General features: G+C 43.4%; 1 protein-coding gene across 1 annotated transcript; it reads right to left on the bottom strand.

The window, feature by feature from the left end:
• Positions 1 to 9,998: 9,998 nt before the first annotated feature.
• Positions 9,999 to 11,039, bottom strand: LOC120022095 (P2Y purinoceptor 1-like). Its single transcript, XM_038965916.1, has one exon. The coding sequence runs from the start codon at positions 11,037 to 11,039 to the stop codon at positions 9,999 to 10,001; it is 1,041 nt and encodes a 346-aa protein (XP_038821844.1).
• Positions 11,040 to 14,900: the final 3,861 nt, after the last annotated feature.

Here is a 14,900-nt window from a genome sequence, read left to right as displayed (position 1 = left end):
AACTACTCATTATTATTTGTAGATCATTCAGTCACAATTTACCAATGATGCATTATGGTTTTGATCCTCTCGAACACAGCCAATGTCTTTCTGCAAGAGAAAGACATGACTCTGGTGTGGGCAGGGCTTTTTCTTCCAACCAATTAGGTGAGCGCATTACCTTTTTCTCCGACCAATCACATGAGCGCATTGCCTTTTCTTCCGACCAATCAGTTGAGGTGTTGTCATTCTGCGCCCATAACCTAACTTAGCAGGCATAAAAGATATACCTGAAAATAGATTCCCTACATCAGGGCTATTCAACTGGCGGCCTGCGAGCAAGATCTGGACTGTTTCTTTTATATTTAGACTGGCCCTTTGATCAATTCTGAACAGTAATAAATTATCGGCAAAAATATTCCACCCATAATCTGACGTTGAGTGCCAAAAATAAAAGGACTATGGTGGTTGTCTATAGCAGTGGAGCCCAAACTGCTGGAAGGGGGTCCCGAGTGAAACATTTTGGGAACCCTGGTCTATAGTGTAGTTTCTAGAGTTTTGGGGGGGTTTCTACTACCTATGTAGCATGTTGATTATTTTGTCTTCATCTGAATTTGGCTCTAGTATTGTAACGGTTTAAGCTACAAAATATTATGACCCCATTCCTGAAAGCTACGACTCTCAGGAACACGTATGTGTCTCTCTGACGCTCTCAAGCACTTGTTAGAAGTGAGTGACCAAAACATACAACTAATGACTGAGGGAAATGAATTCAAAGCATACTTCCTTCAGTCTGGAATTTGACATTACCTGATTTTGACATGTCTTTGTGTTATTTATTGAAATCCTTCGTTTTCAGATGATTTTAAAACAACCAAACTACTTTTAAGAAGCTTTTAATAGTTAAACTGGTGAGCGAGCGTTGCGCCTTTGCCTTTTCAATGATGAGCTAATGTTTTGGTTGCACCTCGACTCACGTTGGTTGAACGCCTTCCACTTCTTAACCAATTACTTTTAGCAACATTTAATTTTAAGAAAAGGTATTTATTGGTGTGTTGCTTTATTATACAGTTCTTCCGATGAATAACCACTTGTGGGAAATGCCCTGCACTTAACCTTTTATACATCTGGCATCTGTAAGAATATACACTGAACAAAAATATAAACACAACATGTAAAGTGTCAGTCCCATGTTTCATGAGCTGAAATAAAAATATCCCAGAAACTTTCCATATGCACAAAAAGCTTATTTCGCTCAAATTATGTGCACAAATTTGTTTACATCCCTGTTACGCACGCCTCTATGGAGAGGGAACGCAACACCCTGCTACAACTCAACTTTCCGTGAAGTGAAAGAGGTATGGACTGTAGGTGCGAGTAAGGATGACAAAGGCAGAGAGAGTGGTACCGTTTATAAGGAATTTATTCCGTCACACGGTAATATGGGGAAAAGGGGCTGGACGGAACCAAAGCAAAGAAAGTATATGTCAAAGCCCCCTCTCCTACCTTACCTGCCTACCCACCACTTACCTAATTCAACACCACCTGGTGCCCTAACCAAAATACAAGGGGTGGTCCGCCCAGGTCTTACCTAGTGTGCCTAGACAGTGAATATACTACGGGTATATGTATGCCCGCGGGCCTCTTGCCTAAGCACTCCCTAGGTGCCTTCCCCTTACCCCCTGGGAACAAATGAAACAGAATAACAAACAATTTCAATAATCAAAACAGTGCGTCCTATAACACATTACAGACATAACCAATCAGCTCCCTCAGCAACAACTAACATAGTACATACCAAATCGCTTTCTGAGAAACAACCAACACTATACACCTCAGCTCCCTGAAAAACGACCAACACCGCTCTCAGCAATTGAATTCTCTCTATCATAACCAATCTCCCCTGAGCAACAGAACACTGGTTTATATACAGCTGTAAAAAGTGTTGGTAATTGACAACAGCTGCGTTCTGACGAGAGGGCGGGGTCAGCTCTCCAATTAGCCCTGGAGTCGACCAATTAGCTGCTTGAGGGATTTCAGGAAGCCATCTTCTGAAACACACACTCAAATACACAAACTACAACACAGAAACTGGGGAACGTAACAATCCCTGTTAGTGAGTATTTCTCCTTTGCCAAGATAATCCATCCACCTTGTGCTGGGGACAATATAAGGCCACTCTAAAATCTGCAGTTTTGTCACACAACACAATGCCACAGATGTCTCAAGTTTTGAGGGAGCGTGCAATTGGCGTGCTGACTGCAGGAATGTCCAACCGAGCTGTTGCCAGATAATTGAATATTAATTTCTCTACTATAAGCTGCCTCCAATATCATTTTAGAGAATTTGGCAGTACGTCCAACCAGCCTCACAACCGCAGACCATGTGTAACCATGCCAGCCCAGGACCTCCACATCCGACTTTTTCACATGCGGGATAGTCTGAGACCATCCACCCGGACAGCTGATGAAACTGTGGGTTTGACCAACCGAAGAATTTCTGCACAAACTGTTATAAATCGTCTCAGGGAAACTCATCTGCATGCTTGTCATCCTCACCAGGGCCTTGACCTTACTGCAGTTCGGCGCCGTAACCAACTTCATTGGGCAAATGCTCACCTTTGATGGCCACTGGCACCCTGCAGAAGTGTGCTCTTCACAGATGAATCTGTTTCAACTGTACATGGCAGATGGCAGACTTGTATGGCAGACTTGTATGGCCACACAACGCTTGTATGGCGTTGTGTGGGTGAGCGGTTTGCTGATGTCAACATTATGAACAGAGTGCCCCATGGTGGTGTTATGGTATGGGCAGGCATAAGCTACGGACAACAAACACAATTGCATTTTATCAATAGCAATTTGAATGCCCAGAGATACCATGACGAGATCCTGTGGCCCATTGTCGTGCATTTCATCCGACGCCATCACCTCATGTTACAGCATGATAATGCACAGCCCCATGTCACAAGGATCTGTACTCAATTCATGGAAGTTGAAAATGCCCCAGTTCTTCCATGGCCTGTATGCTGTCGTGAATTAGCCTAGTCAATATTACCTGAATATGACTCCTCTAGTCCACAGAATAAACTCTGGTAATAAACAAGAAAGAACAAGAAGAAGCGGAAGGTCAGGAAGTAGCCTCAACCACAAGCAGCGAGCGAGCAGCAGGGTGAACTGTATGCAGATTTTCCTCTATTGGAGGGCAGAGGTTATCTTGGCAACACCCCCTTCAAACTCAAGCCCTGGGTTTGAGCTGGTAGAGTTGCCTGATGGCACATGGGCCATGAAGCAGATGATATGACGGATTATCGTTACCTACGAAGAAACGAATGTGTTACCTGACTCCGGGTAGACATCACATTTAAATGAGACAGTGTGTTCTGTAACTTTTCTTAAATGTTATGTGTAAGGGGAGGATGTATTGTGTGGCTGTAGTCAAATGAGGCATGGGCTTGAGCAAAACGTGTATAAAACCCAGGGGTGAAAGTAAGGCAGTGCGGTCTGGTACGGCGTCCCGGTAAAGCATGAGCCTATCACAATAATGAAAACAAAATGTCAAGAAACCGCTAGGCTATTACATCATTATCTATCATTACTGCATGTCAAAGGCATGAAACACTTGCAAATGGACTTGAAAACAGGTGGTATATCCTATGCAAAAGCAGTGGGGTCATTCATTTTGTCCTAATGACAATTGCCAAATGTCATTACACGTTTTGTTGTTTTGTGTAACAGACGTCTCTTTCCATTCACCACTTTGTTTGGAGGCTTCAAATACTGTCACGTTCGTCATAAGGATCGGACCAAGGCGCAGCGTGGTATGCGTACATTCTTTTAATTAACTGAATGAACACAGAACAAACTAACAAAATAACTAAACGAAACGTGAAGCTATACAAATGAGTGCTGACAGGCAACTACACATAGACAAGAACCCACGAACACAAAAGGGAAAACGGCTGCCTAAATATGATCCCCAATCAGAGACAACGATAAACAGCTGCCTCTGATTGGGACCCATATCAGGCCACCATAGACATACAAATACCTAGACCTACAAAACTCCTAGAATTACAAAAACCCTAGACAATACAAAAACTAACATACCCACCCTCGTCACACCCTGACCTAACCAAAATATAAAGAAAACAGAGATATCTAAGGTCAGAGCGTGACAGTACCCCCCCCCCCCCCCCCCACCCCCCAAAGGTGCGGACTCCCGGCCGCAAACCTAAACCTATAGGGGAGGGTCCGGGTGGGCATCTACCCTCGGTGGCGGCTCCGGTTCTGGACGCAGCCCCCCTCCTTACGCTGATCCCTCCGCCTTTGTAGAATCGGACCGTGGATCTTCGCCAGAGGCTCTTGACCGTGGATCATCGCCGGAGGCCCCGGACTGGGGACTGTCGCTGGAAACTCCGGGCTGGGAACCGTCGCTGGAGACCCCGGGCTGGGGACCGTCGCCGGAGGCCCCGGACTGGGGACCGTCGCCGGAAGCCCCGGACTGGGGACAGTCGCCGGAAACCCCGGACTGGGGACAGTCGCCGGAAACCCCGGACTGGGGACCGTCGCCGGAGACCCCGGACTGGGGACCTTCGCTGGAAACCCCGGACTGGGGACCGTCGCTGGAGGTTCCGGACTGTGGCCCGTCGTTGGAGGTTCCGGACTGTGGCCCGTCGTTGGAGGTTCCGGACTGTGGCCCGTCATTGGAGGTTCCAGACTGTGGCCCGTCGTTGGAGGTTCCGGACTGTGGCCCGTCGTTGGAGGTTCCGGACTGTGGCCCGTCACTGGAAGCTCTGGACTGGGTACTGTCGCCGGAAGCTCTAGACTGGGTACTGTTGCCGGAAACTCTGGACTGGGAACTGTCGCCGGAAGCTCTGGACTGTGAAAGCGCACTAGAAGCCTGATGCGTGGTGCCGGAACTGGTGGTACCGGGTTGAGGACACGCACCTCAGGGCGAGTGCGGGGAAGAGGCACAGGCCGTACTGGACTGTGGAAGTGCACTGGAGGCCTGATGCGTGGTGCCGGAACTGGTGGTCCCGGGCTGAGGACACGCACCTCAGGGCGAGTGCGGGGAAGAGGCACAGGCCGTACTGGACTGTGGAAGCGCACTGGAGGCCTGATGCGTGGTGCCGGAACTGGTGGTACCGGGCTGGGGACACGCACCTCAGGGCGAGTGCGGAGAGGAGGCACAGGACGTACTGGACTGTGGAGGCGCACTGGAGACCTGATGCGTGGGACTGGTATAGGTGGCAGGTACAGGTGGCCCGGCCTCCATAATTCTTAAGAAGAAGTTTAGAACTACCAAGATTTCTCCTTAGAGCTGGCTGCCTGGCCAAACTGAGCAATCGTGGGAGAAAGGCCTTGGTCGGGGAGGTGGCCAAGGACAGGAGCTCCAGAGATCCTCTGTGGAGATGGGAGAAACTTCCAGAAGGACAACCATCTCTGCAACACTCTACCAATCATGCCTTTATGGTAGAGTGGCCAGACGGAAGCCACTCCTCAGTAAAATGCACATGACAGCCTGCTTGGGGTTTGCCAAAAGGCACCTAAAGGACTCAGACCATGAGAAACATTCTCTGGTCTGATGAAATCAAGGTTGAACTCTTTGGCCTGAATGCCAAGCATCATGGTGAAGCATGGTGGTGGCAGTACCATGCTGTGGGGATGTTTTTCAGCAGCAGGGACTGGGAGACTAGTCAGGAGCAAGGTAAAGATGAACGCAGAAAAGTACAGAGAGATCCTTGATGAAAACCTGCTCCATAGCACTCAGGACCTCAGACTGGGACTAAGGTTCACCTTCCAACAGGACAATGACCCTAAGTCCACAGCCAAGACAACGCAGGAGTGGCTTCGGGACAAGTGTCTGAATGTCCTTGAGTGGCCCAGCCAGAGCCCGGACTTGAACCCAATCGAACATCTCTGGAGAGACCTGAAAATAGCTGTGAAAATGATTTTCCTGCATTGCATTATTCATCAGGAAGTGCTCTGTAAATGTGCTCTGAAAATGAGCCATGTTGTGGATACAGTCACTAAAGTGGTAAACTTCATAAGAGCAAAATCTTCAAACCACAGGCAGTTTAGTTTGTCTCACTGTTGGAAGAGACAGACTCGAGTCATGCAGAACTCCCTTACCCCACAAACGTGAGATGGCTGAATTTGGGGTAGGTGCTTAAAAGGGTGTGGGACCTGAAGTCAGAGATTACTGAGTTTTTGCAAATGAATGGAAAATATGTGGATTTCCCTCAACTGCAAGATAAAGAATGGTTGGCTGAATTTGCCTTCACTGTGGACATCATGACCCTCAATAATGAACTGAATTCCAAACTACAAAGGAATGGCCTTTTTGCACATCAGATGTACAGCCTTGTCACGCCTTCAAGGGAAAATTACTCCTCCTGACCCGCCAAGTAGAAACCAACAATCTCACCCACCTTCCGACACTACTAGTCTGTTCCCTATCAGATGACCAGCGGGAGAAGTATACATCGCTGCTGCGTGCTTTGAACGGTGAGTTTTCTCGTCAATTTGAGGATTTCAAAGTGTTGGAAAATGACATGCTGTTGGTTTCCTCTCCTTTCACCTTCAATGTGGATAACGCTCCCACTGACCTGCAACTTGAGCTTATCGATCTTCAGTCTTATGCATTGATTGGAGAACTATTCAAAACAATGTCACTGATGAGGTTCTATGCATCTCTTGATGAACAAAACTTTCCAAAGATTAGGAGTCATGCTCAGAAGATGTTTGTACTGTTTGGGTCAACCTATGTTTGGGTCAACCTAAATATCGTTATTTTGGCAAAATATCAGCTGCTTCGGTGTCAAGTGTCAATCATAGAGATAAATGGAGGATATAATGGAAGATATAACTCGTTTTAGTATAAACATTTCCATTGAGGGCTTTCCCCATTTAAAAGTAATCAACTGGGTGGGCTTCCAATGGGCTGGGAGTGATCAGCCAGTGATCAGAGAGCATTTTCTTCTTCAAATTGGGTTGCCTATGGTTTGTTAACCAAAGACTAAAGTAATATCCAGGAGCCAATACCAAGATTTATTCCAGGACATTGGTCCCAAGATCCAGACACAGTAAGTTGAGACCATGACAAGTTAGTTAAAGACTGAATCGATATGGTCTTGAATGGTTTCAAGACCAAGACCACTAGGTCAAGAGACCATGGGCCCTTTCTTTAATTGTAAGAAACTTAAGTACAATAAACTCGAGTACAGTACAGTAAAGCACAGTACAGTAGAGAACAGTAGAGTACAGTACAGTACAGTACAGTACAGTACAGTACAGTACAGTACAGTACAGTACAGTACAGAGAGTGTTTTAATGTGTGTGTTTTGGTACTACCATCAAAAGGTGGGACAGCATAAGTTCTATTTCTTATTTTCATACATGAAGTTTAGGAGGAAGGGTTTGGGACAGCCACCTCTAAATAGAAATAGGTGTATAAACAATGACTTTGTACTATATTAATTTAACAATATGTTCGTTATTGCTTAGGATTGAATTTGAAAATGTCATTATGTAAATAAATGTACTAAGTTTGGAGACTCAAGTATTTTTTTTATAGTTTTTTGGGGGTGGGACTGCAATTTGCACCACTTCTGTAGATCACCCATAGATAGCATCAGGGATTGCCTCTCTCACAAATGAAAAATGCTAATATTTATAATGTGTCTTCCTACGAAAGTGTGTGTGAGGCCTTAATAAGACCTCCTAGACAAAAAAAATGCATCCCAAATTACACCCTGTTCCCTATATAGTGCACTACTTTCGCTAGAACCCTATAGGCCCTGAACAAAAAGTAGTGCACTACATAGGAAATAGGGTGCCATTTGGGACGCAAACCCTTTCTCATCTCTGCCCTCCCACGTATCAGACAGACAGAGGTGGATGAATCAGTGCTTGGATTTATCTGTATTTTAAATGCCGAGAATGGTCTGAACTAGCCGTGTTAAGGAAAACATGAACTATGAGAAACCACAAGCAGTGCCCTTGGTATTATGAAATACACCATATATACAAAAGTATGTGGACACTCATTCAAATTAGTGGATTTGGCTATTTCAGCCACACCCATTGCTGACAGGTGTATAAAATCAAGCACACAGCCGTGCAAACTCCATAGACAGTAGAATGGAAGAGCTCAGTTAATTTCAACGTGGCACAGTCATAGGATGCTACCTTTCCAACAAGTCAGTTCGTCAAATGGCTGCCCTGCTAGAGCTGCCATTTCAAATTTTTGAGTCCATCCTCGGTGGACGTTTCACACCAAGAGGCTGCTTAGCTCTCCCATAGGCGCACTACACCCACATCAGTGAAGGTTGGTGGGAGGAGCTATAGGAGGACTGGCTCATTGTAATGGATTGGAATTACTATGAGTAATTCGTGGGTTTTGGGGGGTATTCCAGATGAAACGGAAATATCGGCTTGACTTTCATTCACAGTCACTGTTTCCCTTGTCTTGCGTGTTGAGTCGTAAACACAATACAGCATGCTTCCTTCCTGTATTACTGTATTTAAGGTGGTGTATTGCAGCCTTGGTACCAGTCTGTTTAGCTATAATTTCACTCATTGTCACTCATGTCATGCTAAACATTAGTGGAATGTAATAGCTGAACAGAGACTGGAAACCAGGCTGGGTTTATTTTGGTTATGCTTTAACAAGGGTTTCGACACGTGTTAAACAAGGTTTAGATAAATGAGTACATGGAACTCTGCTCTACAGTATGTTTGACCGATAGAAGTGCTCTAGCCTGGTCCCAGATCTGTTTGTGCTATCATGTGAACTCCTTTGCCACTCATTGTCATGCTATCAATGGCAAATTGTAGTCTGACAGTTTTCTTGAACTGCTAACAGCAATGGAGTGCCTGCCGGTTGAGGTCATACTCTATCGATAAAAGGTGTAGGTCATAGATTCAAAACATTGCATTGCAGATGTTTTTATTTAGACTTCTCTTGGCACCATTTTGTCATAACACAAACAGTCCTCCGCTAGGACTTGATCTCACGCCAACCCCAGCTCTCAGTGGTCTGTGAAGGTAACAGAAGGGAGTGAAATATCACCGCATGCTTGCGTTGCTGGAGAGTGAGAATTTTCACTAAGCCTGTTTTGTGCAAACATCCAACGTCTTGTACTCGAATGCTTGCACAAACAGACTTGGCTTTGTTTTTATCAACTGTTCTTAAATGAAAGTTATTTATGCAGAGTATAAACTGTTATGCGTTATCATTCTAGCCAGTCAAACAGTCCCCCACTTTTTAAGTAATGTTGAGAGAAAGTGTTTCTGTTTTCCTATTTTTACTGCACTATTTGTCATTAGGTTCTAGAATTTTTCCCAAAAGGCACCCTATTGCCTTTATGGTGTACTACTTTTGACCAGAGCCCTATTGGTCTTGGTCAGAAGGAGTGCACTATAAAGGGAATAGGGTTCCATTTGGGATGCATTTTGGGACGCAACTTTGTGTATGTCTGTCTGCTGAGTCTTCTAAATAAAGTGAGCCTCAAGTCCCCATTCTCTAACCTGCACCTAAAACCCTACTGAACAGTCATATGCAATTAATAAACATGTATGACATCAATTTCCTGTGCATGTTGGTGTTGAGGGATTTTTGCCCTCAGTTAAAATCTTTTGTTACCCCTGGGAAGCCAAGTAGATAGCATGATATACTACCATATTATTTCAAGGACAAGGTAAGATGGACAAAGGCCTTTGAGCTTGACACATTTGTACTGTTTATTGAAAACAGAGGAATACTTCAGTCATTGGTATGTAATAGGATGCTGGAATACCTGTCATTCTTATGTAATATCGGAAATGCATATTGAGTTAGTTTTTTTCAGTGATATAGCTCTACATATCACTGACTAAATGGAACAGTATATCACTTTACACAAGTGCATTCAGCCACTCATAGGCTCTCACATAACACAATAAAATACTCTGAGAATGTTGAATAAAGCATAAAGTACAGCATGTTTACATACAGGCCTTTAGTACATTATTGGTTTAAATAACTAGTTGGTCAAAGTTTGCTGGTTGAAATTCTTCTGTTGGTGGATCTGCCTTGCGGTAGATTACAGCACCAGTCCAATGAACAAGAGACATCCTGGCTCGTTTGCTGACAATATGAAAGCGCATGAGGAAATCATCATTTCCAATCAAGTAAATCAACGGGTTGATTGCGCTATTCAGGCAAGCTAGGCCGCGGCTGATTTGATGAGCAACATAGATGTCATCGAAGCTTGCCTTGCAGGTGCCTTCCATTTTCAAAATCCTTATCTTCAAATTGAGATTTCTCAAAACATGGTAAGGGATAAAGCAAATTGAGAATAACACAGTCAAGATGATAACTAGTTTTAGACACCTCTGTTTCAATAAAGTATTGACGTTGGCTTTGGTGGCAAGGACCACTACTATATGTCCATAGCAAGCAAGAATGACGAGCAATGGTATAACGAATCCGGTAACGGTCCAGCCAATGCTATACGGCAGGTAATCCTTGATAAGGTGGTCGGCTGTTGAGTCATAGCACGCATCTGAGGAATTTGGCGCTGTCTTGTCAAAGAACATATCGGGAAGTATCTGAATAAAAACCAAAATCCAGACAAGAAAACTTATTGCCACAGAGTGGCGAGTGTTGATTCTTCCCATCACCTTCATTGGGTGCACAATACCAAGGTATCGATAAATACTGATGCATGTCAGGAACCCGATACTGCCGTAGAGATTCAAATTGAAACAGAATCTGGTGATCTTGCAGAATGTTTGTCCAAATATCCATTTACTGTTTAGCGCGTAATAGACAACCAAAAATGGTAATGTAAATAGGTATAGCAAGTCCGCTATTCCAAGGTTGAGAATAAATATGTTAATACTTCCAATTTTCTTCCAGCTTGTAAAAACAGTTTTTAACCCACAGAAGTTTGCAAAAGTTCCGACGACAAACACCAGCACGAACACAGCTGGTAAAAATCTTTGCGTAAAATAATGATTAATTTGTGCACATGCGGTCATGTTGAGAACGTGCGCGTCGTGGTCCTCTGACATTTTCATCTTCGTTCTTTTCAATCAGAGTGAAGTCAAGACACAAGCTATTTTTCGTATGGCAGAAGAATATCAATCGATGACGCCCAGAAGTTAATAAGATCAAACTTGCACATAGACACACTTCTGAAATCGTAGCCGTCCACAAACATGCTGCGCATGACGACCTAATGTGAAACTAAAAGTGTATACACCCATTTCCTTAGATATAAGTATTATTCCATTAGTTTACAGGATGTAATGTGATACTGTATTCGAAAGGTAAATTAGCAGAGTTATAGTATCCAATTATTACTGCAAGTCAAGATATGAGTAACAACCCACTGGGCACACACTGGTTGAGTCAACATTGTTTCAATGGTCAACATATTGTGACGTGAAATATAAGTGGAAAGCACATTTGGATTTGAAAAAAGTAATCGCCAGTAGATTACTGTTTTCATCTCATTTCAACCAGCATTGTAAACATTGCAATTAGGGAAAAACTTAAACTTAAGTACAATGACTTAACCTGACTAACAGGTTGTTACATTAACATAATCATCAGAACTATCTATACATTGGAATTGAGTCAAAAATTCCATGTAGAAATGTAACAAATATTTTTCATCCATTGTACTGAGTGTACAAAACATTAAGAATGACATATACTGACCAGGTGAAAGCTATGAGCACTTATTGATGTCACGTTTTAAATCCACTTCAATCAGTGTAGATGTAGGGGAGGAGACATGTTAAAGAAGGATTTTTAAGCCTTGAGACAATTGAGACATGGATTGTGTATGTATGCCATTTAGAGGGTGAATGGGCAAGACAAGATTTAAGTGCCTTTGGAAGGGGTATGGTAGTAGATGCCAGGCACACCGGTTTGCGTCAAGAACTGCAACGCTGCTGGGTTTTTCTCGCTCCACAGTTTCCTGTGTGTATCAAGAATGGTCCACCACCCAAAGGACATCCAGCCAACTTGACACAATTGTGGGAAGCATTGGAGTCAACATGGGCCAGCATCCCTGTTGAACGCTTTCGATACCTTGTAGAGTTTATGCTCCGACAAATTGAGGGTAAAAGGAGGGCGTGCAACTCAATATTAGGAAGGTGTCCTGAATGTTTTAAACACTCAGTTATTGGGGTGGTTCAAATGTTGTGGAATTTCATATTTGAATAGACATATTTCATTTGACCTTGTTTCAATGTTGATAGTAAAATTGTATTTTTTAATCAATGTCATTGTTTCAATGTCATGCCATCAACCTAAATAAAGAGGTATATTGAATTACAATATGGAACCACAGTCCAACAACTCTTGCCTGAACAGTGACTCCTACTGATAGTGATGTGGAATAATGCACTTCAGTAAGAACAAGCCTACCACGCAGAGACCTACCTCTACGTAACCTGCTCAGCTTTGGAAACACCTTGCAGCTAGTACAACTGAGCTATCATGTAACCACATTTCGACATTGATGAGGTTCCATACTCATTGTTTTGTAGACTACCTGAATCACTTTGAATAGTTGACAGTAACTCCTCTAACTTTTCTTAACACAAGTTGTATGTGAAAGTCAATTCGAAGTGAAGTTGGGTTTATGTAGGCCGCATTTACTACTGATTTGCCCAAAGGACACCATTAGTTCAAGGTTTGGCTATGTATCATTCATCCATGGTTGATTGAATCTTTGGACATTTAGATGTCGTTATCATTAGCCCTATAAATAGGATGCCAAATTCATGATATTAATAATAAACTTTTACCTGTGGATATTTTATTTTATATGAAGGATGGTTGGTTGATTTCAAATGTAATCTACAAGTTAATAATTCACATGTTAGATTCACATCTCCATCTCAACCAAAAAATCAAATAGGACTAAATCCAATCAAACTTCATTTGAAGTGCATTTAAAGTTTTATTTGATTTAGTGCTGTTCTTTAACAGATTTTTGGTTGCGATAGAAACGTTAATCCAACATATTAATCATTCATTTGCAGACAAACTGGATATTTAATGAACGCAACCAAATCAACACTTGAGGGAGATGTATCTTCCGTTTGGATGGTATATACTGTATATATTATGAATAACATATATAAAAGACAATATCCAAAGGTAAAAGTTTATTGCTAATATCATGAATTTGGTATCCTATTTATATGGCATATGTTACTACTTCTAAACTTACAAAGATCCAATCAACCATGGATGAATGAAAGTATACCTAGCTTCATGCTGAAATGATTGTGTCCTTTGGGCAAATCAGATGTCAATGTAGCCCACATAAGCCAAACCTCATTCCGAATTTACGTTCACTTTCACATACAGCTTGTGTAAGAAAAGTTAGAGAAGTTACTTTCCACTAGTCAATGTTATTTTGGTAGTCTACGCAAATGAGTATGTTCAACATCTAAATGTGTTGACATGATAGCTCAGCTTAAATGAACGCAGCGTGTTTCCAAAGCTAAGCAGGGTACATAGGGGTACGCATCTAGATGTTAGACTTGTTCTCACTGAAGTGCATTATCCCTCATATACTAGTAGTCACTGTTCAGGCAGGAATTGTTGGACTGTGGCTTCACATTTTATTTAAATATTCCCTTTATTTAGGTTGATGGCATGACGTCGAAACAATTACATTGAATCAAACATACCTTTTTACCATCAACATTCAAACAAGGTCAAATAAAATATGTCTAAATCAAATATGAAATTAATTTAAATCACAGAGCATTCGTAAAGTATTCAAACCCGTTCCCTTTTTTTCAAATGTTGTTACGTTACAGCCTTATTATAAAATATATTAAATAAATGTTGTTCCTCAGAAATCTACATATAATACCCCATCCCCTCTTTCCACTGGGATTCTCTGCCTCTAACCCTGTTGCAGGGGCTGAGTCACTGGCTTACTGGTGCTCTTCCATGCCGTCCCTGGGAGGGGTGCGTCACTTGAGTGGGTTGAGTCATTGACGTGATCTTCCTGTCTGGGTTGGCGCCCCCCCTTGGGGTGTGCCGTGGCGGAGATCTTTGTGGTCCATATTCGGCCTTGTCTCAGGATGGTAAGTTGGTGGTTGAAGATATCCCTCTAGTGGTGTGGGGGCTGTGCTTTGGCAAAGTGGGTGGGGTTATATCCTGCCTGTTTGGCCCTGTCCTGCGGTATCGGCGGATAGGGCCACAGTGTCTCCTGACCACTCCTGTCTCAGCCTCCAGTATTTATGTTGCAGTAGTTTATGTGTCGGGGGGCTAGGGCCAGTCTGTTATATCTGGAGTATTTCTCCTGTCTTATCCGGTTTCCTGTGTGAATTTAAGTATGCTCTCTCTAACTCTCTCTCTCTCTCTCTTTCTCTCTTTCTTTCTTTCTTTCTTTCTTTCTTTCTCTCTTTCTTTCTTTCTTTCTTTCTTTCTCTCTCTCTCTCGGAGGACCTGAGCCCTAGGACCATGCATCAGGACTGTCTGGCCTGATGACTCCTTGCTGTCCTCAGTCCACCTGGCCGTGCTGCTGCTCCAGTTTCAACTGTTCTGCATGCGGCTATGGAATCCTGACCTGTTCACCGGACGTGCTACCTGTCCCAGACCTGCTGTTTTCAACTCTAGAGACAGCAGGAGCGGTAGAGTTACTATCAATGATCGGCTATGAAAAGCCAACTGACATTTACTCCTGAGGTGCTGAACTGTTGCACCCTCGACATCCACTGTGATTATTATTATTTGACCCTGCTGGTAACCTATGAACATTTGAACATCTTGGCCTTGTTCTGTTAATCTCCCCCCGGCACAGCCAGAAGAGGACTGGCCACCCCTCATAGCCTGGTTCCTCTCTAGGTTTCTTCCTAGGTACTGGCCTTTCTAGGGAGTTTTTCCTAGCCACCGTG

Source organism: Salvelinus namaycush, chromosome 2 (genome assembly GCF_016432855.1).
Source record: "Salvelinus namaycush isolate Seneca chromosome 2, SaNama_1.0, whole genome shotgun sequence".
NCBI classification, from domain to species: domain Eukaryota; kingdom Metazoa; phylum Chordata; class Actinopteri; order Salmoniformes; family Salmonidae; genus Salvelinus; species Salvelinus namaycush.
The sequence above is the reverse complement of the archived record's forward strand: the minus strand, read 5'-3'. Positions and strand labels throughout refer to the sequence as shown.

Excerpts from the sequence above, each read along its gene's own strand:
- LOC120022095 (XM_038965916.1), bottom strand. The coding sequence starts at position 11,039 with ATGTCAGAGGACCACGACGCGCACGTTCTCAACATGACCGCATGTGCA.